The sequence below is a fragment of the Onychomys torridus genome, chromosome 14 (genome assembly GCF_903995425.1).
Source record: "Onychomys torridus chromosome 14, mOncTor1.1, whole genome shotgun sequence".
NCBI lineage: Eukaryota > Metazoa > Chordata > Mammalia > Rodentia > Cricetidae > Onychomys > Onychomys torridus.
In genome coordinates, this window is record NC_050456.1 from 26,276,155 (window position 1) to 26,290,488 (window position 14,334).

Here is a 14,334-nt window from a genome sequence, read left to right on the forward strand (position 1 = left end):
TATGTTTAAACATCTGTAGTTCAGAGTACAAAATTTACAGTGAAAGTGAAGTTTACTTACTGTTTTTTTCTGGAAGAATTTGATATTATTTTTGCTTCTAATAGAAAGAGTTGTATGTCATCCAAGTGGTAAGATGTTGATAATAGTGCAGTTACGGTGATTTGTTGCCCAAAGAAGTTTGTGCAGGAGAAATGGCTGCAGAAAAATTTCTGCACCTGATAAGCCTCTCCACCAATGCAGGAATTCAAATCGGACCAAATCAAACTGAATTCGAAAAAGCCCAGCTTTAATAAGTGAATCTGACCCCCAAGAGAGGAGAGAGACCAAAAAACAATGTGTTCGTAACATGAATCTTAAAAGGTCTTATGATTAAAAACTAGAGACAGATATTGGGGTGGAAGCTGAAAGATCAGAGAAGCAGAACAGCCAGCTACTAGCTTCCCTCTATGAAATCCTCAGCCTCAAGAGAGTGAGTTCCTGTTTCCTCATGCCTTATATACCTTTCTGTGTCCTGCCTTATTACTTCCCAGGATTAAAGGTGTGTGTCGCCACTGCCTGGTACTATGTCTTATCTAGTGGCTGGCTCTGTCCTCTGATGCTCTGGCAAGTTTATTAGGGTACACAATATATCACCACATTTCCCCTTTTTTTGTCTTAAATAATAAAAGAATGTCATAACTAATATAAGAAAAATGCATACAATAAGTATATAAAATATATACAGTCAAGAATTACATTAACAATGACCAGTCCATTAACATTTGACAACTTCAGAGAAAATACTCCATTATTTATTCTATTTTGGTGAGTCCAAAGTGTTGTACCTAATTCATGTTCTATCCTAACTTGTGTTACCAACCAAAAATATCTTTTGATGTCTTTCAGTCTTATACACTTTACACCTCTTTAGTGATTTTTTTTTCTGAATTTGTTAACAAGGAACACTATAACTATATAATCTTGAACTCCTTCAGAGACCTGAGAAGGCAATAATATTACCTAAGTAAGCAGGAAGGGCAAGCAAGCAACTTCCAAAAAATGTGAGAAATGACAGAAACAGCTGGCTACATGGACAGTCACCCAAGATTTCTCTGCAACATTGGGGCATCCATCTTTGACCTGTAGGCCTAGCATATCTGACAGACTCATCTATAAGCAGGATTTCCTAAGGGCCTTCCTACCTTGTTTTGGCAAGGATCGGCAATCCTTTCTTTTGTGTCCTGCTTGTCCATTTTGGACAGCATACTGTCAGCAGTCAAGGCAAGGGCACTTTCTTGCCCAGTGGCTAACTTGCCACAAAGAAAGTAAACTACATATGGAGTTTCTTCAATGCCTGTTATCTTCTCTGAAGTAGATTGGTGCTGCCAAGAGCAGACATGGCTCATGGTCATAAAAAAAAGAAAAAAAAAAACCATGTTATTAAAACATATTAAATGCACTATTCTATAGATCTCTGAAGTGTTCAAAGATGACCTATCTATCGAAAATGTATTTCTGTTTAACCTTGAAAACATACCTAATGTGATTACAAGTTTAATTGTAATGACTATTAACTTGCATATCTTATATCCTAATTAGTTGGTAATAACAACTTTCAAGGACAAGCAACTTGCATTACATTGTTAAATGAGCTATATAGGTAAAATACCTTGAACAAGATTAGAAATATATATACAGTATTTTCTAACAAAATCAATCTCAAATTTGTATCAATATGCATAATCTGTGTACAATATGCAAAAATCCAATCAAATATAAAATATTTAAAACTAGTAGTTGCTTTTTAAAAGTAGATTCAGTAATCTACCTTTTTATCTTATCTATATCCTCCCCTTTTTTCTTTTCAGAGTAGATTCAATAGTCTACCCTTTTATCCTGTTATTTCTATATCTTTTTTTTCAGAGTAGATTCAATAATCTACCACTTATCTATATCCCCTTTTTTTCTTTTTGTTTCAAACAAGAACCCTGAATCTAATATTCTTTGTTTATCTTTTTTCCTGATGATTAACAATTAACAACTTGTAACTAACCATCCTAAACAATGACAGTTATCCCTAACCCATTGAAAGACCAAAAACCACCCATCCCACTTCTTGGGAATGTGGGTATCCTGTTCTTAAAATTACTGTCTGGGGGTAAAGGCACCTTTAGGGGATCTTGAAAAGAAAATTTTGAAGTTAATTGTCAAGTCCTTGTAGAGGTAGCTGTATCATTTGTTGTCTAGTCTCTGCATAGTGGAAAAATGCAGGGCTTGTCTCAAGTCCTTGCTCAAGTAGTCTGTGAGGCTGGATCATCTCAGCTAGCCATCTCGAAATTGTCTTGAGCAGTTTGTAGTCCAAAACTGATCTTTGGTTGATGTTTGTCAGCTTGGTAGTATTATCATCACCCTGATGGAATCGTCATTGTGGGGCCCCATCATCTTTTTGGAGATTTCAAAGTCGCTGTTAGGCATGGTTGTGGTTCAGTGCAGAAAACTTTGTGCCACAAATGTTGGGTGTCAGATGTAATATGAATCTTAAAAGGTCTTACAATAAAAAACCCAGAGCCAGATATTGGGGTGGAAGCTGAAAGATCAGAGAAGCAGAACAGCCAGCAACTAGCTTTCATCTGTGAAATCCACAGCCTCAACAGATCAAGTTCCTATTTCCTCATGTCTTATATACCTTTCTATGTCCTGCCACATTACTTCCTGGGATTGAAGGCATGTGTCACCACTGCCTGGTTCTGTGTCTAATCTTATGGCTGGCTCTGTCCTCTGATCCTCTGGCAAGTTTATTAGGGTACACAATATATCACCACATCTGTTTTCTGGGGTAGTTTAAATACCCTTTGGGAGTGGTCTTGAGCATCTCTAGGGGAGGAGCCCTGTTTGGAAGGCTTTCTGAAATGAGACAGGGTTGAGAGAGAGAGAGAGAAAAAGAGAGAGAGAGAGAGAGAGAGAGAGAGAGAGAGAGAGAGAGGGGAGAGGTGGGGAGAGGGGGGGAGAGGGGGGGAGAGGTGGGGAGAGGTGGGGAGAGGTGGGGAGAGGTGGAGAGATGGGACTGTGCTGGAGCCTCCACCAGAACAGCTGCTCTCAATGAGTCTGAAACAGCTTTACAAAACAGTTTGCTAGAACCAAAGGCAAATCATTCTTTCATAAAGAAAACATGAAGTATAGCAGTACTTGATAGAATATTTAAGAATTCATAATGATCAATAAAAGAAATTTGTAGTTTGGAATAATTACTTCATTTCATAAAATTTCACTATGATTTTTATATGTTTTGTTTTCTTGCTTTGTAAACTTTTCTCATGTCTATTTACAGTGGCAAATTTAATATATTTCTTGTTATCTTTGACCTTATTGAGTTACTGTCATGAATTGCTGTAACAATTTCATCTTCCCATAATTATCTGTCTTTTAAATCTTGAAGTCATCTTTATGCCACATGGGTATATGCCAAGCACCTAGAAACTAAGGCAGGAGGGTCATGGAATTGGAGCATAGCTTTGTCTACATAGCAAGACCCTACCTCAGAAATTCAAAACAAAAGCCCTCTTGTCCTGTTGGAGTAGAAGTCACAAATAGGAAAAGAATAATTCCCTCAGTGATAGCAGACCCAGATTTGTGAGCTGGACATACAAGCTCACTCTTACAGATGTAGACCATGAGAACTAGAGGCTGTATCTTCAGGCTGTTAAAACTGAAGGCTTATTGTTAGTGTAGGTGTTCAGACCAAAGCAAATTCACACCTCAGAAGCTTGGACTCTAATTCTTGACTCAAAGCTAGTGACCCACAGCTCTATGTACTTTGGTTAGAATCTTATTGCTCTGGGCTTTCAATGCCAACAGCCCAGAACCCAGCAAAGAATGTTAGAGCTGTTGAGTTTGGGTGTTGGATCCCTCAATTCTTAAGATACTCAGCAGCCAGTTTTTACAACTCTTGAGCTTTGGGGCTCTAGGTCCTTGGCTTTTACCTCTTCCAGTAGATTTTTGAAATTCTGTTAGTGGCTGAGAGCCCCAGTATTATGTTACCTCTTGCTCTTCATGGCCACTGACCCTGAGTAATCTAAACTTTCAGTTAGTCTTTGTAACTTCTCAGCAGCTGTTTTGCTGCTGCCACTTGATCAGATGAAAAGCTGTAGTGCATTTTCTGCAGTTCATGCAGCCAGCTTATCCTGAGCTGCTTGTGATAAAAAGCACAGTAGAAAATACCAGCGGGAAGAGGCTTTTGCAACTAGGGATAGTCCACAGGCCTGTAGCTATACAAGTCCTAGCCTTGTGTATATGTAGTTCCTGTTTCATCAGACATGTTTCATATATGCCCCAGTCATAAGCCTCACATTTACCCCGATCACAAGCCGTTAGTGAGTCATCCAGGAGCTGCACACTCCTTGCCTGAGTGACAATAGTTGCAAGATGGATTCAGTCATCCCCAGGTCATTAAAGGTTGTCATGATTAAAGTCTCCAAAGGCTGATGCACGCTCTCTGGAACAGCTATCACTATAACAGGCCTCCTGAAATATAACTCACGGCGTCAGCACCAGCCACAGTTACAGTGATCTTCTTAGCTGGCATGCAGTTGTTGGTGTGGGTAAAGTCTGTGAAAAATTCATTTTGTTTTCCTTACTCTTATAACTTTGGTCATGGTATTTCACATGAACATTGGTCTGAAAATTACTGGTTCAGAGAAATGATAGGAAATTTGTCTTGGGCCAAAATGGAAAAAATTATGCTGAAAAATTAAAGAGCTCATCCTGTATTGTATAAGAATAGAGATTTCAAGTTGCATCTCTCTTAGCATGTGAATCTACAAACTGCAACATTATCACATAAACCTGCTCTGGGTGGGTAAAGTTGGGTCACCTAGTGGAAGTGAATGCAAACAAACCTGACAAGTCCACTCTTAGGTAATAGTGCCAATAAAGGAATCACTGTTGAATATGGGCACAGTAAAAGCAGCACACCACAGGAGAACACAGTCCACCTTGAGCAACAATTTAAAAGTGTGTCATCCCCTACTTAAGACTTAAGAGCGAGAGAAAAAACATGGAAACAATATGAGGGGAAAGATAGAATTGAGAAAGCATATAAGAAAACGGATATGAATGAAAACTATAATCATTGAAATTTTAAAGTAAGTGAATACAGGGAGAATACTGAAGACAGAAACAAGAGTCTCCGTTAACACTGGATATTTGCAGTTCACACACCGTAGTTTTAAAAGAAAGGAGAGGGTTACTGAGATGGTCAGAGAGCAGCGGTGCCACTGTAGAGGCTTGACAGTCTGAGTTCGGTTCCTGGGACCCATGTGGTGGGAGAAAAAACCAACTCCTGTATACTGTCCTCTGACTGCAGGATGCATGCACAGCGCGCACGCGCGCACGCGCGCGCGCGCACACACACACACACACACACACACATATTAAATGAGTGTTTTTAAGGTATGACTAGTAAAAATTTCCAAGTTAGAAGAAGGTAATGTTCCAAGATGACAGCTGTGTGTTTTTTTTTTTCAGGTTTCAGAAACAACAGGTCTCAAGACAGTATGTGTGAATGTGTGTGTGTGTGTGTGTTTGTGTCTGTGTGTGTCATGTGTGTGTATATGTAGTGTTCAGTATCAAACTTGGCCTGGCACATGGTATTTTACCACATGTCTAGGTAAGATGGTAAGATGGTAAAAAGAAACTTACCTCTAAATTCAAAACATGTTCCAGAACTACAGAACACCAAAGTTAAATATAACCAGAAGTTATATTGTTAATAGGAACAGCCCTTGAGAACAGATAAATCGGCCTACAAAGGAGTTTGTATTGTTCCAGGGTGCCTTCACATTACCTACAATAGCTATCATATTTACATGAGATTGACAGCAGCAACTCTCACTACAACTGCTCTTTCTACTGCAGAGTATGGGGGCCAAATAATCACATTTATAGAGAAAGAACTACCCCAATAAACAGAACTTTTGAAACCTGTACTTCTGGGGAAAAGTGAATCCAGGGAAGAAATGCAACTGGCTTGTTGGAGCATATCTACTAATTCCTTTAGAAGAGTTATTTCACATAAACTGTTCAGAGAAATTAACAAGTTCTTTTGTTAATGGATGAAGTTCAGCTTTGGAAACAGCACTAGGAAGCACAACTCAAATGCATCTATCACATGGGAACTTACCAGAAGTCTGAAATAAATTAGAAACCAAATTAAAGTTTTTACTTCCAAATATACACGTACATTTACACAATGGACGTAACCAATGTATGTGATGATCAGGTAGACTTCATAATGGCAAGGATTGTGCTATATTAGAAAACTGAGATCATCTATCAGATTAATGCAGTTGATTTTAAAAAAATCTGAAATTCAACAGAATTTTACAGAGGAGTGGGACCTTTTGGGAGGCTAGAAATGAAAAATAATGCCCCTAATATGATCGGTGGTTCTACCAAAATGCCTGCTCTTAACTGTATGTTATAAGCATTTCTTTCAGACTCAGAGACAAGGGGACCAAAGTGCAGTGCAGATTAGTTTCTGTCAACTTGACACAAACTAGAGTCACCAAGAGGAGAAAAACTCAACTGAGGAATTGTCCACATCAGGTGGGCACATAGGCAAATCTATGGAACAGTTTCATGATTAATGATTGATGTAGGAAGGTCCAGCACAGTGTGGGTAGTGCCATTTCCAGGCATGTGGTCCTGAGTTTTGTTAGAAAGCAAGCTGAGAAAGCCATGTTAGGCATCCCAGTAAGCAGTGTACCCAAGGTTCCTGCCTCTGCTCCTGCTTAGCTTCCTGCTCTCACTTCTGTCAGTGATAGGCTAAGGGCAGAAACTGAAAGCCAAACAACCACCACTATCACCCACACAAGAGTGCTTTTTGATCATGATGCTTATCACAATACCTAGAAGCAAACCAGAAAGAACAGGTACTAGAAGGAAGGTAAAGACGGTTGACCATACTTCCAAAATGTATTCAGAGTTTACTTCATACTCAGCCCAGTGCCACCTGGATTGGGTCTGAGTCACCTCACCTCTTCTAGACTGTTCCTGTATGCTCCCATCTAGACTCTATGCTTCTGTCCTGGCTCTCTTAGACTGTTCCAACTTTAGCTAGAAGATTGAGCTTATATTAACATGAGGGAAATCAGGGTTCTTCTTTTTCTAAGCATGCCAGCAACTTTCTCCCTCAGTGTAGACTTTACAAGGACCTTAGTTCTCATGTGCTAATGTTCTCCTTGCTTGCATCAGTCTACCTACACAGTTTACTCTAGTACTTAGGCACTCCAGGTGAGCATCTACCTCAGAGTCTTGCATCAGTCTACCTACACAGTTTACTCTAGTACTTAGGCACTCCAGGTGAGCATCTACCTCAGAGTCTTTGCACTGTTGTTTCTTCAGCTTCAGTTACCCCTTGCAAAGACATGTAGGCATTACTACTTCATATTCTTAGACCCTCTTCACACATCTTTTTCTCTCTTGTGTCTTTTTTATTTAAAGTTAGGAATCATTTCCTTATATTTTGTGTTTATTATCATTTTAAGTATAGATATTTTCATTTACTTTGTCAAATTATGTACAATCATTATCTGTAACTTTCTAGCAAAGTAATTGATTAATAATTATTGGTTTAATGAAAATTCACTTCAGAAGGCTGGGCAGTGGTGGTTGGTGGTGCACACCTTTAATCCCAGCACTGGGGAGGCAGAGGCAAGTGGATGGATCTCTTGAGTTCAAGGCCAGCCTAGTCTACAGAGCAAGTTCCCAAACAGCCAGGGCTATGCAAAGAAACCCCGTCTCAGCAACCAAAGAAAAAGAAAAGAAGGAAGAAAGAAGGGAGGGAGGGAGGGAGGGAGGGAGGAAAGGAAGGAAGAAAGGAAGGAAGGAAGGAAGGAAGGAAGGAAGGAAGGAAGGAGACAGACAGTGTATTTCAGAATAAGTATTTCTTTAGAAAGGAAATATTGGCAAAGTTCAAGGAGAAATATGTTAGATATGTGTCAGTTTTTCATAACCTGAAAAATTATAACTCATTTGACATCATTTTTATGGGCATAACAGCATAACAGTTTGTTATGTCATTATCTGCCTCTTTCTGCATATTTTAAGTTACAAATTAAATTTTTAAATGCCAAAGAAAATTGAAGTATAGATGAAAAGATTAAGATCTTTACCCTACAAATGCATAAAATCATAGATTATAATGATATGATATAATACTTGCTGGTGAGTAAACATTTAAACCTTTTTTCAATAAATTTAAAACTAAAGACTTTAAAAAATCAAAAAAGTTGAAATAAAAAATAAGTGATTTTTCCTTGTGTGAAGTATGTTCAACTTGAAAAATATAGAATTACATAAATAAATCATATGGGATTAAATAGGTATAAAGAAATCTTCAGTTCAACATAGTTAAATATAAATCACAACTGTATATGTAGAAGAACTTTTAATCTATTTCTTTACTTATTTTAAAACAATCATTTGGCTTTCACTGTCCGTGAGTCTCAGATTAATATTAAGTCCAAAGCTCATAAGCAAAGAAAATAAATTCAATACATATCTCTTAAGCAAAAAAGAGTGGTTTTTATTATTGTTTTTGCTTCAAGTGTGTGGTAAAAGTTTTTATTTTGTGGTCATTCCTGAAATAAAAAAAAAAAATCATGTTGTCAGGCAACACCTTATAAAATTTTAAATTGAAATACAATTACATAATTTTCTTCCTTCTTTCTGCTTACTCCATACCCTCCCTGCAAATACCTTGTTCCCTCTCAAAAATGTGACTTTTTTTTTTTTTTTTTTTTTAGTAGTTATTGGTTTTGGGTTTTTTTGTGTTTCTGTGTATGTATGTATGTATGTATGTATGTGCATGCACACACACATACATGTGCCTAAATGTATACATACAGCCTGCTCAGTCTGTTTAGTGTTACCCATTGTGTATGATTTCTGGGCTGACTACTTGGTATTGGATAGCCAATAGCGGGGCTCATTCTTGAGGAAGACTATTTCTCCTGCTCTCATTAGTTGATGGTAGTTCTTTATCTTGGGGTGGGGTACCATAAGATTTCCCACTCCATGTTAGCATATCTATAGGTGTTGCGCTTCTTTAGGTCTTGTTTAAGCAGCCATGTTGAGATGTCATTGGTGAAATTCCCCTGTGCTGGACCACTTTTGATGCTTCTCTTTTTTTTTTTTTCCAACATTCCCTAGATGCGTCTACCTTTATTCTTTTCCTCTTACATTCTTCTTCCTTCAGTTTCATCTGACAGAATAATATACCCAGAATAAGCCCAAATTGGGATTACTCTGTTTCATGAAAAAAAATTATTCTACAGCTGAAATTATTTACTTTGCCATTGAACTTCCATAGATCATATAGCCTTTAATTTTTTGGTAATCATTTCTTTATAAAATTAATTGAAAATATAGAGATGATCATAGTAGAAAAGAGCTGTTCTGATACTTATGTAATTTATTCTCATGTGTCATAATTTTTATTTGCACTATGAGACAAAATTTCTTGTTGTTGTGAGCTAAAAAAACAAAAATAGATAAACTGTAATGGTAATCATGTGTTCTTTACAAATAATAATTAAAGGAGATATGTCACAGAGTTTTTACATAATTTTTAAAACGTGGTAAGTGAATTAGGTTGTCACATGACACACAGTTGAATGAACATCACAATGCAAGAGAGCTGCCACTTAACCATTGATCACCACACTGTATGTTCAGAATATTTTGCCTTTGTATGTTTGTACAATGTGCATATCTGTATATCTACATGTTCAGTTGTGTGAGCAGAGGCATACCCATGCCATGGCATGCATGTGGAGTTTTGAGGATAACATCAGGTGTCAGTCCTCACTTCTCACTTTATTGGAGACAAGCCAGCTAGCCTGTGGACTTCTGGGGATGCTCCCATCTCCACATCCCATTGTGCCATAGGAGCTCCAGGATTGCTGACACAGTACCACATCTGACTTTTTGTTTGCCCTAGTGATGCAAACTCAGAGCTTCATTTGTGTAGCAAGTACTGTTCCTTCCAAGTCATTCCCTCAACTCCCCAGAATTTATCTTCACAAAGCAGTCAGCTAATTTAAATTAATATTAACTTGAAACGTCTTGATTTTTGTGGTTACTTTGTTTAATTGGTAAATGTGCTAACAATATTTTACATGCATAAGCTGTGTACAGTCAGTTTTATATGTATATATCAACATCATATAATCTAAATGCCAACCTTTTTTTCTTTTCAAAAGATTTGTGTATTACGCCAAGGAAGAACTGATATAGAGGATGCATTGTAATTGAGGCTAGAGTAAAAAGTACCAATTTAGATTAAAGCTACGTTTTGATTGTACCGTGAAAACTAATCATTTTCTATTCAATATGGCAAGTAGCCATTTGTCAAATAGTCTGGAAAGGATGTTGTCCAGATCTTAAGTCAGTATGCTCATTTATTGGTTATTACTTAAATGTACTATTTTTAAAGTAGATAAAATAAGGAGTAACTTAACTTCTTTCCCAAACCATAGGTTTTATATTTTATTGCTTTAAGCAATGTCCATTTGTAACTTCATATCACCCTAATTTGTACTATATCATTTTATAGTCTCTACAGTTGTTATGTAAAATGTTTTAAATAGCTAAAAATCTGGATTGTCCCTTAACACGTTTTTATTTTTAAAAGATTAATATAAGTTGATTATAGACTCCATTATTAGAGTTTATTAGAAATTCAGTGTGATTTTAGATGCACAAATTTTATTCAGCAGTGGGTTTTTAACTAGAAATATTTGACCAGCAAATAAAATAATTTGAATATAGTTTGATCCTAATTTTATGAAGCTAAGTGTTTTCAATATAATATTTATAATAAGACTAATTAAAATTGTAACTGAATTGCCAAAGTTCTAGAGTGATATTTTGTTTGTATTTAAAATTATTTTTACCTACCATTCTTGTTGCACAAGAAATCCTTGTCTTTGAGAGAATACAGTGGTGTTGCTTACATGAATTCATATGGCTTAGTTAAAAAAAATGCTAACTCCTCTATTTAATGGGATTCTTCTCTTGTGGCAGTCCCAACGGCTGCACCAGGAGCTCCATCGTCTGAAAGAGCAGAAGCAGACTTCAGCAAACAACACAAGACGTCCGACTGCTGAAAACAATCAGGAACGTGCTCTGAAGGTAAATGCCCTTCCTTCTTGCAGGCAAATTAAGGTTGTAAGCCCTTGGTGCCAGCTTTCTATGCTGCATATATCAGTTGTGTACATTTCAGCAGTAGTGAGCTGTGCTGTTTGCCAACAACCCCTTCTTTAAACACAGATACAGCACCCTTCTGTTATGGTATTATTTTATTTCATGTATGTGTACATGAAAAAACATATTTCTGAATTTTGAGTGGTTGTATATTAATTAATAACTTCTGATATATATTCATTTTCTTTCTGCGTCTATGTTATTGCCTTTTATTCTTAATGAAAAGTGACCAGTCCAAAGGAAATAATAAATCATCAGCCTTTTCTTTGTAGTGACATTTATTGTAACAGTTTTAAATGTGTTGTGATGTTTGTCATCTGAGAACTGACACTGCCTGACGGACATGTGGATTTGTTTGGAAATTGAAGGAATACTTCACATGTTAAAAGGAAAGACAGACAATGTATTCACCTGGAACTTGAAACGTGACATATACATTTTATGACGTGTTCTATCTCAGTGTAATACAGGTCCAGTAATCCTGAGAAAAGCTCATTAGTATGAGTCTTACTATTTGGGTGTGTGTGGGGAGGTGGGGGTGCTCATGACTTTCCATTCTACTTTTTTCTGTCTCTTTTTTCATTCTTTCTTTTCTTTGGTGGGAGGGTGGTTCAACACAGGGTTTCTCTATAACCCTGGCTGTTCTGAAACTTACTCTGTAGCCCAGGCAGGCCTCACACTTGGAGATCCACCTGCCTCTGCCCCCTGCGTGCTGGGATTAGAGGCATGTGCTACCATGCCCTTCCATTCTACTTTTAAGTTACTAAAGTTTTTAATAAAGTGTCTGTGAAGCACTCATAGCCTCTGCCCTCAAGGTGCTTGTATGCTCATTAACTAATTTAGTCTGTGAGGAACAAAAGTATTGTCTATTTAATTGTGTGACAAGGAAGAGATTTGCTAGTTCCCTTAAATTCATTTTTTATCTTAGATTATAAATCAATATCATGGCTTTAAGAGTCAGACACAGTAAACCAAAACTGACAAAACATCCTCAAAAAATGCCTTGGAATACAAGGGTAGGAACTTAAGTAAGATACCCAGCACTCAGATTAAACACTTGGTACTGAAATGTGCATTTCACAAATGTGCATTTGTGACCAATGGGTCCCTGGGACTTCCAGTCTAGCCACGTCCATGAGCTGTAGGAGCAGAGAACTCCTGTCTGCAAGAATGAGATAGCGCAATGAAAGGACACCTGATTCCATCTCTCCCTCCACATGGACACCCACACAAGAACATGCACCCACACAGGCATACACATACACAAGAACATGCACCTACACAAGAACATACACCTACACAAGAACATGCACCCACACAAGAACATACACCCACACAAGAACATACACCCACACAAGAACATGCACCCACACAAGAACATGCACCCACACAAGAACATGCTTCCATACAGGAACATGCACCCACATGAGAACATGTACCCACATGAGAACATGCACCCACACAAGAACATGCTTCCATACAAGATCATGCACCACACCCACACAAGAACATGCACCCACACAGGCATACACATACACAAGAACATGCACCCACACAAGAACATGCACCTACACAAGAACATGCACCCACACAAGAACATACACCCACACAAGAACATGCTTCCATACAGGAACATGCACCCACATGAGAACATGCACCCACATGAGAACATGCACCCACACAAGAACATGCAGCCACAAGAGAACATGCACCCACATGAGAACATGCACCCACACGGGAACATGCATCCACACAGGAACATTCACCCACACAAGAACATGCACCCACACAAAACATGCACCCACACAAGAACATTCACCCACACAAGAACATTCACCAACACAAGAACATGCACCCACACAAGAATATGCACCCACACAGGCATACACCCCCTCACCACACACACACTGAAAAATGTGTAAGATGTTTTTCATCTGGACAAAGTGTGAAACTTAGTAAAAAGATTTTTCTACAAAGTATTTTTGAAATTCATCGTGGCAGATTATAAATTAGTTGCCATTCATCCATTTTATATTGAATTTATAAGTAGACCAAAACTATAAATAAGAGAATTATAGCTTACTATGATTATTTTAATTATCCCCAAAGAATAGATAATTTTATGACAATTAAGTGTAACTTTTTAAAATGTGTGTGTACATACAAAATGGGAAATAAGCATTCTAAAGCCATCCTCCACTAAACATAACTCAGGACAGAGCATATATCAGTATGTTATGGCTGTTTAAAGTTAAAACAGAGCCTAAGATACAAATTCTAACATGGTAGTCATTAACATAGTCAAAGAGAGAAATAATATAAATTTCTGTCACTTTTGCATATTTATGGTAAATGTATTTAAATGGCTATGGGCTGTTTATGGAGAGAAATGCATGCAAACTTCTGAGAAGTTATTAAAGTTAGAAAGGAATAAGTAGACCACCCAAGACACCTGGGAGTTCAAAGCAAAAATGAATCCTGTTTAGTGGAAATCTCTTTAGACTATAACATTTAAAGTAATAGTAAATGTAACTCATGTATACTCCTGAGAAATATACTGCATTAAAATCTTTTCTATTTGATCTTTGTGTTTTCTTCAAAAGTCTGATTTTTATGTTGCATCTATTAACTAAAGCTGATTTAAGTCCTGGAAAAGAGGAGAGGAAGAATCAGTTTTTGAAAAATTTCATCAACTTTCTGCATGAATTGAAACTCTTAAAAAACTGTCTGCTGTGCATAATGCTGACTTTTAGTCTATTTTTAAATTACTCCTTCATGGAAAACTTAAATTCTTTTTTTCTCCTTTTTTTATTTATTATATTTGTGTTTTAATTTTACATATCAGCCATGGGTTCCCCTGTCCTCCCCCCTCCTGCCCCAACTCCCACCATCCCCCCAGCCCCTCCCCTCCATTCCCATCTCCTCCAGGGCCAAGACTCCTCTGGGGATTCATTTAAACCTGGTGGATTCAGTACAGGCAGGTCCTGTCCCCTCCTTCCAGGCTGAGCATGTGTCCCTGTGTAAGCCCAAGGTTCCAAACAGCCAGCTCATGCACTAAGGACAGGTCTAGGTCCCACTGCTTGGGTGCTT

The 14,334-nt window shown here is 37.7% G+C and overlaps 1 protein-coding gene across 6 annotated transcripts in view; it reads left to right on the forward strand.

Moving 5' to 3' along the window:
* The window catches only part of Mipol1 (mirror-image polydactyly 1), a 310,896-nt gene that overhangs the window by 142,770 nt on the left and 153,792 nt on the right, over positions 1 to 14,334 (forward strand). For all 6 annotated transcript variants that reach the window (XM_036206363.1, XM_036206364.1, XM_036206359.1 and 3 more), the window contains exon 8: positions 11,065 to 11,172. In XM_036206363.1, coding sequence (XP_036062256.1) covers positions 11,065 to 11,172 — 108 coding nt within the window. The remainder of the gene's footprint in view (positions 1 to 11,064; positions 11,173 to 14,334) is intronic.